The sequence below is a fragment of the Neopelma chrysocephalum genome, unplaced genomic scaffold (assembly GCF_003984885.1).
Source record: "Neopelma chrysocephalum unplaced genomic scaffold, ASM398488v2 Primary Assembly neopelma1_24, whole genome shotgun sequence".
NCBI lineage: Eukaryota > Metazoa > Chordata > Aves > Passeriformes > Pipridae > Neopelma > Neopelma chrysocephalum.
Window position 1 is genome coordinate 17,365,926 of NW_020897693.1, and position 8,981 is coordinate 17,374,906.

General features: G+C 56.9%; 1 protein-coding gene across 2 annotated transcripts; it reads right to left on the minus strand.

Annotated features, from left to right (window-relative positions):
* Positions 1–1,570: 1,570 nt before the first annotated feature.
* MDK (midkine) lies at positions 1,571–6,583 on the minus strand. Of its 2 annotated transcripts, XM_027705985.1 has the most exons (5): positions 6,342–6,583; positions 3,297–3,380; positions 3,035–3,196; positions 2,765–2,953; positions 1,571–2,324 (listed from the first exon to the last, which is right to left on the minus strand). In XM_027705985.1, exons 2-5 carry the CDS (start codon positions 3,373–3,375, stop codon positions 2,299–2,301), a joined length of 456 nt encoding a protein of 151 aa, XP_027561786.1. In that variant the 5' UTR covers positions 3,376–3,380; positions 6,342–6,583; the 3' UTR covers positions 1,571–2,298. The 2 variants fall into 2 exon arrangements, with proteins under 2 accessions (XP_027561786.1, XP_027561794.1); XM_027705993.1 differs by lacking the exon at positions 6,342–6,583 and having other exon boundaries at positions 2,765–2,926.
* Between the last annotated feature and the right edge of the window lie 2,398 nt (positions 6,584–8,981).

The following is an 8,981-nucleotide window of genomic DNA, read 5'->3' on the forward strand; positions in this document are numbered from 1 at the left end:
ATCAGTGTTTCTCCTAAGACTGGATGCAACTGCTCCTCTGGCTGACTGTTCTCCAGGACATCAGAGCTTGTCTGCATGCAGATGGGCTAATGCTGGATGCTTTCAATGGGCTTTTAAAGTGTTTATTACCCAAGGAATGAAAAGAAACCAGGGCCAAACATTTGCTAGACATCTTGTACCAGGCTGGCTCAGACATGCTAATAGGGAGCCCTGCTGGCCCAGCCAGGCCCCCTCCCAAGGAAGGCAAGATTGTACTCTAACATGTGGCAAGCTCCTTCATTTCTCCTGAGAGTGCCATCGGACATCCTCATGAAGGGACCGGGGGCAGAATTTTTCCCTAGACTTTGGCTCCACTGTCCTTTTCATGCCCTTTCTCCCTTCAGCCAGCAAGTGGCTGGACAAACAAGCCAAGTATCTCACTCCTGCATGAGGAGTGCGAAGCCCAGTCACCTCCTACGGTGATGGAAACTAAAACTGCAAAGAAAAGCAGTGGTGTGGTGCAGGAGTTAGCTCCACAGCCCGGGGAATGTGGCCCCTGAGAAGTGGGCAGCAGTGACTGTGAAATTAACTGTCCTTGAGTGGGACAGGTGGGACCTGGGGGCCTTGGAGGCAAATGGGAAGAGAGTTTACAATGTGGCCGAGTTGCCCTGTATCTCATCTGGACCATGAGCAGGTCCCCAGTCTCCCCATGGTGGGTGTGGGAGGCCTGGTGCATGGGTCTGCAGGTGGGAGAGGATGGCAGTGGCCCTCTCCTGCCCGGGGTGCAGCAGGATGTTCCAGGGAGGCTGAAGGAGCCAGTTGCTGAGCTTTGTAAATGGATGTAATGCTGTCGTGGGTGTTGTGGCAGAGCCCTCAGCATGCGGGCTTCAGCCAGTGTCCCAGCCTCCTCCCAGCTCCTCTGTGCGTGCAACCCAGGCCATCCCGGGACTGCTGCTCAGCTTCTTCCAAAGCCAGGTTTCCGGAAGCACTGGTGGACACAGCCAGGTGTAGACAAGGAATGGGACAGGGCCACTCTAGCACTGGCAAATTTCATGTCCATATTTCTTTCCCATCCTCACACCAGGATGATGCTGTGTAACCTGGAGAAAGGCTGACCCAACCCAGATGGAAACCCCTCCACCATTGCCTTTAGGATCATTCACACAGGTGTGCCCAAAATGCCTGGTGGGCTTCTGGGTATATTCAAATGGTTACAATTGTGGCCCAACCCCTCCCATCCCAAGACAAATAAAGACCTTGGATCAGAAAACAACAGCCACAGCATGAGGAGTAAATGAGTCATCACCTGTGTGCTCCTTCCCAACTTCCCAGTGTCAACTACCGGTGACATTTCCTGCAGTGTGGGTGGCAGCTCCATCCCTTCTGCCGAGGTTAAGGTGGGGCAGCCTGAAGCACTGCTGAGAAGAGGCTGTGAGGTCTGACCCATGTGTTTTCTCCAGGACCATGCTCATGTGGCACCCAGGCAACCACCGCCAGTTGCATGGTAACTTCACTGGTGGTCCCAGTGTGGCCAGCAAAGCTGGGGTTTGCTGGGGTTTCCAGCACAGCAGCACTTCATGGGGTCAACAGGTTGGTTCTGATACTTTTTAAAAAAAGATTTTTATTGGAAAAGAAAACAAACCCCATTTCCAAAAGGAGTGAGAGCTCCCACCCAGCACCAGTGTTGGTGTGGCAAAGGCAGAGGGGCTGCAGCCCCAATGTGAACACACATGGTTAGAAGGGATAGAGGAGAGGAGACACAGTGGTTCTTGGGGGTGATGGTTGTGTTTACCTCAGCTGCAGGTAATTCGTGCCCTAGCCAAAGGGATGCTAGAATAAGCCTCCTGAGCTGAGAGCAGTCCTCAAGTGAGTAAGGGGCATGAGTAATGGGGCTACTCTGGCATTCAACACCCACCCCTTCCCTCTGTCACTGGTAGCTGGTGGAGGAACAATAAGGCTCCTGGACTTGCCAAAGGATGTGCTAAAGGCAACTCATTTGTGCTGAAGGGTGGAAAAATGTGTGTTCCCATCCCAGCTCTCTGGGCGCATCCCAGTGAACCCCAACACCAGCTGAGAGGAGATGAGTGAGAGGCATTGGCAGTGGGGTAGCAAGGATGGAAGCAGCCTCTCCTGTAGGGTGGGTGGATGGGTTTGCTGTCTACAACACTAATGATTAAACAAGGCATCTCAGTGAAACAGGAGGTCATGGAAAGGAGGAAGGAGAGGAGAAGGAAGACTGTAGCATGGGCCAGCTGCAGCTGGGCATCCAGTCCTGTAGGCACGATGTTGAGGGGCCGATGAAGATGATGGCTTCCTGTTCTAGTCCTTCCCCTTGCCCTTCTTTGCTGCATTTGAGAAGAACAGGAGACAAGAGTTAATGTATCTGCTGGAAGCTCACTGGTCCCCCAGACAGAGCTGTGGTAGAAATGTAGCCAGCACAGCCAGCATGGCACAGCACAGCGGCCACATTCTGGCAGGAGGCCACCCACCATGTAAAACCATGTTTTTCACCAGTCCCAGGGAGGAGAGCAGAGGATCCCCATCCCACCAAAACCGGCAGTGACTTGCGGGGGTACCAGGGTTTTTCCTAGCAGCACTTGCATCCCACCCAGCCAGCAGCTGCACTTTGGGGTTGTCACATGTGCAGCTGCAAAGGAAAGAACAACCTATGTAATCCCCCGCACCACCAGCAAAGCTCAACCCCAGTGGGCCAAGATACCTCTAAAAAACCCTTGCCTAGGGTCCCAGCAGGACCCTTCTAGGGACAGGAGTAGTGAGAACTGACCTTTGGACTTCGACTTGATCTTGGAAGAGCAGGGCTTGGTCACAGAGACGATCTCCTCACACTGGGCATTGTACAGGGCTTTCTTCAGGATGCCTGAGCGAGTCTTCAAGCCTGTCTGAGCACTACACCCTCCCCAGCTCTCAAACTTGTACTTGCAGTCAGCTGGATGAGAGGGGAGAGACATCAGAGCTAGTTAGGACCCGGTGTGGGCACCAGCCCCCGTCACCCACCCCAGCATGGTCCCCAGCCACCCTATCTCCATGTACCCACCTCCAAATTTCTTCTTCCAGTTGCAGGGGATCTTGCACTTGAGCTTCTTGCTCTCATCTTTGCAAGTTCCCTCACGGTAGCCCAGGCCACAGTCCTTACTGTTGGGAATACAAGGTCCCCAGCGCCAATCCTCGCACTTGGAGCCATCCTTCTTTGCCTTCTCTGTGAGGAAAAGAGGAGTGGGTGCTCTCTGCAAGGACAGAAGAGCACATCCCAGGCTGCCCCCACCCGACTGGCTCCCTGCCCCAAGCTGCCCCCTCACCTTTCTTGGTTTTGCCAGCCTCAGTGGTGGCAGCCAGCAGGATCAGTACCAGGAGGAGGAGGAGGCCCCGAACCTGCATCCTGCCTGGGAAGGAGGGAGAGGGTGAGGTGGGTGGGAGGTTGGGGTGCAATGTGGTGTTGAGCAGAGGGCATGGTGGGCTGTGGGCAGCCTGCACGGGGGTAAGACAGCAGCTGCCACTATTGCACACCCCCCCCTCTACGTATGTGTGTACACCCCTGTGCCCTGCTCATTGCCACCCGTTAGAATATGAGCGTTAATTGCAACAAGAAGGTTGATCATGTACCTCAGTAAGTGCCTCCCACCAGAGCTATAGGGCTGAGAGGTTGTTCCCATCCTTGCAGCCCCCCCATTGCCCTGTGTGTGCTTGAAATGCTCTCCATGGGGACCCCCACACTCCACACAGCAGCTGGAGAAGGTCCTAAAGTTGGGTGCCTGTGGATTCTTTATCCAGCACCCAGCAGGCTGTCCAGGGCCAGGGGACACAGCTCCCATAATACCTTTCTCCAGTTCCAGAGGATGCCAGGGGGAAAAGAAAAAATCCTGGGACAAACAAACTTGCTGCCATGCAGGGTCTGAGAGTTAAACCAATGGATTAAGCACCAAAAAAAGCAGTGTGGGAGCTTGTTGGAGGGATGGAGTGGGAGTGCTGAGCCCACTGCTGGTGCCACCTATGCATGCAGGGGTGTGCACAGGTGTGCATGCACTTGGGAGCATGTTGGGGACAAGGGTGCACACACTTAAGGGTTTGACTCCTAGGACCCTGCCCTCGACTCCCTGCCCTGGTGGCCTTGGAACAAGTGACAGCTCCCCTCCAGCTGCCATCATGAGACTCTGTGGGATGCTGCTGGCAACACTGGCATCCCAGCTTGTGCATATGTGCAGAGCTGGCATCCCCTTCCCTGCTCCACCAAAGTCCTTTAGGATGCCACCCATATTTGTGCGGCAGCAGCCAGCCAGCAAATAAATCGCACCTGCCCTGGCTCTACCATGGGCTCGATGTGCTTGGCAGGACTGGGCTGTAGAGGTCAGGGTGAACTGCAGGCCCAAGAGGACATCAATGCAGGGAAGAACCTGTGGTCAGTGTTTGCTCCCTGCCCCCAGGCTCCCCAGGCAGTGTGCCAGAGAGAGCAGCACTCACCTTTCATGCATCTGCTGCCAAGCTGCTGGCTTTGCTCTGCATTGAACTGTCACAGGGAATTACACAGACTGGCTGACTGAGGGCACAGTCACAGGGGTGAGATCTGCCTTCCCCCTCACCCATCCCGGCTGAGAGCCATCCTGCCGAGCACAGCTTGGCTCAGCTCTGTTCCCACCCATCTGCCTTCAAAGGGGACAAGAGCTCAGCCCAGATGGGCTGGTTATAGATGACAAGGCTGGAGCTGAGCTGAGTTACAGACACAGCTGTCCTGCTTTCTGCAGCAGCTCTTATAGGGCAGCACCTCTGACATCTGCACATATTCACAGCATCTCTCTGGTTTCAGGTTCTCTGTAAACTTCTTCCATACTTGGCTGCAGAGCATTTCCCCGTGCTCCTTGCACCTACTTCCTAGCCCAGTGCCTTCTGCTCTGGCCCTTCAGACAAGGCCTTCAAGCCCCCAGGGCAGACAGCCCTAGCTGCCATGCTCACCCCTGTCTCCTTTCCAGGCATGGACACCTTCTGCTCCCTCTGGGTGCTGTGGGGCCCTGCCCATGTGTGCAGAGGGATGTGAGAAGGGGCACTCTGAGGGCAGACCAGCTACAGCCACTGGATCTGCTCTCAGGCTCTGCCTGGCACATCACATCTTCCAGGCAAAAGTCTGCTGAGATCTTCGGTCATGGCTCATCCTAATGAATTCACAAGGGAAAGGGAGTGCAGTTTTCCGACTGGTTTTCCAAATAGCCTGATCCCTTCTGAACACTACGCAGGGCCAGGTAGTGCCACTGGCTTCTCCTGATGCAGGCCACGCACCCTCCCCAGCTCCTCTCCCCTTGCTACTGTCTCGATGCACTCCAGGTAGCATGGCAGCTGCTGGACTTGCAGACCCCTTGCAGCCCCTCTTCCAGCAGTGGGACCTCTTGGCTGGGCTCAAATTGCAGATGGCTCTGGCAGAGGTGGGCATGGGACTGCGGTCCTGCCTCCGCAGGCTGAGCTGCTCTGGGCAGGGAGCCCAGCACTCGGGAAGGCCAGCACTCGGGGAGCCTGTGGCCTAGAGTGCCAAGCACACAGAAAGCATGAAGCTCCCTGCTGCCAGGAAAGGGGAGACTGAGCTTCTCCTCGTGAGCCAAGGCCTTAGTGTGATCAGGAGGTTCTGCTGGAGGTGCTGAGGGGAGCAGAGCCGGGGGGCTGTGGGGCTTTCCAGCAGGCAGCCTCACCTTCAGCTCGCGGGAGGAGAAGGTGCTCCAGGGAGAAAATGTTCTGCCCGTGCACTAGGGGCAGAGAGGGGAGCACCTCTGCTCTTTGCTCCCACACCAGAGTAGATGCTGTGCGTGGCTCCAGCACAGCCCCTTCCCCTCGGCCCCCGAAGAGCCCGGAGAGGCTGGCGGTGGCCGAGCCCCGCTCCAGGGCAGCTCCCCAGACTCCGGTCGGTGCATCTCCCACCAACTGAGCTCTCCCCGAGAGACAGTGGGGTGCTTCCCAAGAGGAGTGGGTCTAAGACACCAGGCCACTGCCTCAACCCGTCTGCTTTCCAGGTGCCCTGAGTCCCTCCTAAACTCCATCCTCCTGCATCTCCGGGCTCTTTCCTAGCTCTCGCAGGCAATCCCGCACCCCAGGGTACGCCACCCCCGGCACCCCTTCCCCAATGGCCCTTTTCTGCAGCTCCTCACCAGGCAGGGCCATGTCCCCCACCAAGGCAAAGCCCCTTTCCCCTGCGGGGAACCCTCAGCTTGGATTACTGCCGCCTCGCTTGGGAGGTGAGGGGAAAGTCGCCTCTCTCCTCGCCGGAGGCGCCCATCTCCGCGGCGTCGGGCGGGCGGTGCCGCCGTCCACGGGGGCTTGGGGTGGGGGCCCGACCCCGAGTGCTGGGGGTGAGGGGCCACACTCACCTGCGGTGCGGAGCGGAGCGGAGCAGCGCGATGCGGAGCTACTGCCTTTGTGTGGCGGCCGCGTGCGGAGCCCTGCGCAGCGCACAGCGGCCCCTGACGTCGGGCTCGGCTGGCAGCAAAAAGGTGGGTTTTTAGCCCAAAACTTTTCGCAAGCTCCTCCTCTGCCCCCTAGCCCCCCCCCCCCCCCCGGGGAGGCAGAAAGGCAGGGCGGTGGAGGGGGCAGGCTGGCCCCTCGGCTGGCGGGGAGGGGGGAACGCGGGCAGGCGATGGCTCGCTGGTCTGGGGGGTGTGCTGGGCCCGGGAGCGTCAGGTCCCGCGGGGCACGGCCCCTGCCCCCTGCCCGGTCTCACCTTATTGCAGTGCTCTCCCACCCGCAGCCGCTGCGCGGTACCAGGGAAGCTGTGAGGGTTCAGCTTACCACGCACCCCAGTATCACTGAGGGGCCAAAGGGGTGCACAGCTGAACAGCCGGTCAGGGTCTCTCCTGGGCGCTGCCGCTCTGAGACACGCTGGAAGGTGGTCCTGGGGCCTCGATGGAGTGAAGGGAACCACACCGTGTTTCTGCCAGCTCCGTAGATGCCTCTTTCCCCATCAAGGCCATCGATGGGACCGACCTTTCATGGTCTTTCCCTGCTTACTCTGCCCCTCGTGGGAGGGCACTGGGAGAGAGGTAGCTGCTCAGTACCCAAAGCAGCACATCACTAACGTGCTGGCCCAAGCATCTCTCCAGACCATCCCTTGTGACCTGCCTGCCGGTCCCCAGCTCAGCCATGCTGCAGCCCTTCTCCTTGGACCAAGCTGCGGTATCAGACTTTGCAGACATGACTGCTCCCTTCCCCACATCCGCCTCCTTTTCTTAGGAGGTGAGCTGAGGCAGGGGCCAAGCCAATTCTCCTCTGGAGTTAGCAGTCAGAAAGGCGAGTGCCATGCCAGAAGAATCGGGCTGTGGTGGGGAATGAAGCCGTTTTCCCACCCTTATTCTGGAAGAAGGTTGCTGAAAGCAGGGCTGGCACAGGTGGGGTTGCAAGGCAGGAGGGGCTGGTTTTTATGAGCTGCTTTGAAACCAGCTCTCTTCTCAAGAGATCGGTGCATTTAACTCACACCCTGCCAGCAGTTTCCTGAACATCTGCAGAGGTTTTGAGGAGGCTGGCAAATGTGGCAACATGGAATCTCCCCTGCCTGCTGCATACACAGCAACAGGTACTGCTCTGGGTGGTGAGGAGTCTGGACATGCTGGGCTGTACGTTTGAGCCCAGGATGCAGAAATGGATCATGACAGCTGGGCAGGTAGCAAGGCCAATAGCCTCCCCCCATTGCTGGGCCTTTAAACTAAAGCTGAAGAAAGCTGCCAAGAAAAACTTCACTGTAAAAAAGATGGGGAAGGACCTAGTTGTGCATCAAGTTTGTAAGTCTGAGTTATGGGACTGTGATAAGCAAACCAGGGCCTGGTAGAAACCTTAAAGAACTAGCTGTGGAGTGAGCAATGCTGCTTTTCTTCAGCTGTTTCTGGCCAGGAGCTGGGGTCCCCAGGGCAGAGCAGCATAAGGTATGGTGAAACCCTGTGCAAACTTTCATTCTTTCCATTTCCAGCCATTCGCAGTCCCCTCTTGTTGCCTTCTTGGGCTGGAGACCAGGAGACAAGTGCTGGCCATGCAGGAGAGCAGGGATGCATTGGTGCACATCAGTCTCAGCAGTGCCCATGCTTGATCCCTTTGGGCCCTTTCTGAGGGATGTGGGGGAAATGGCTCCTTCCCCAGCTCAAACAAGCAGCAGGCTGTGTTTGCAGAAAGGGGCCTCATGCTGAGGGAAGGAGGAAAAAGAGGGAGTGTGACCAAACCAGGTGCATTTCCCCGCAATCGCTCAAGCTTTTTACCTCTAAAAATGTCACAAGCTAATTTATGGCATGTCAGCTCTGCTTTGACCATTCCATCTTTGGTCAAAGCCTGCTCCTTGGGAAACTGATAGTGCATGGTGCAGCACTGCTGCACATGGGAGAGAGATGACGTTTTCCTTGTTGAGGTGTGTGGCAGGTAATCATTAACAGAGCCAACTGCTGTCATCCCAGCTCTGCTTAGCTGGGGCTGGGCTTGCATGGCCTTCTCCAGCCTGCACCCATGCACCCTGTGCATATATCCTCAGGTGTGTTTCCATCCCACAGGAGGGCAGACAGACCTCCAAACCTCCAACACCTGACTAAAAGGGAGAAAGGGGAGATGCCGAGGCCCTCTGCCCCAAAGCTACACTGCCCCTTTCCTAACACCCCTCATCACAGTGATTATGTTACAGCTTCTCTTCCCCACCATATACCTGACACTGGGTCAGGTGGAAAACTCTAATTGCCATGGTTACTGATAATCCTCACTGTTGAGACATGGGCCAAGTGCTGGGGTCTGGGCACTGAAGCAGATTGGGCCCCCCCCTCCCAGCTGCATGTAGGCTGGGTCCCAGGGGAGGCCAGGACAATTTGGTGTGCCTTACACCTGCTACGGATCCCCACTGTTAGCTCTGGGCAGAAGCTGAAAGGTTGAAAACCATAAAGAGAGGCAGAGGGGTGGAAGGGGCAATGCAGCCGGGGAAGGAGGCTGCTTCTCCAAGCAGAGAGGGGGCAGCAGGAGCTCCAGGCAGGCTGCCAAACTGCCCT

Bases quoted from the DNA above. Each gene is read 5' to 3' on its own strand.
- MDK (XM_027705985.1), bottom strand. From the start codon at position 3,375: ATGCAGGTTCGGGGCCTCCTCCTCCTCCTGGTACTGATCCTGCTGGCT. The intron at 2,954-3,034 runs GTGGGTACATGG...GGTCCTAACTAG, and splicing joins CTGGAAGAAGAAATTTGGAG to CTCTGATGTCTCTCCCCTCT. The intron at 2,325-2,764 runs GTCAGTTCTCAC...TCTCAAATGCAG, and splicing joins GATCAAGTCGAAGTCCAAAG to CAAAGAAGGGCAAGGGGAAG.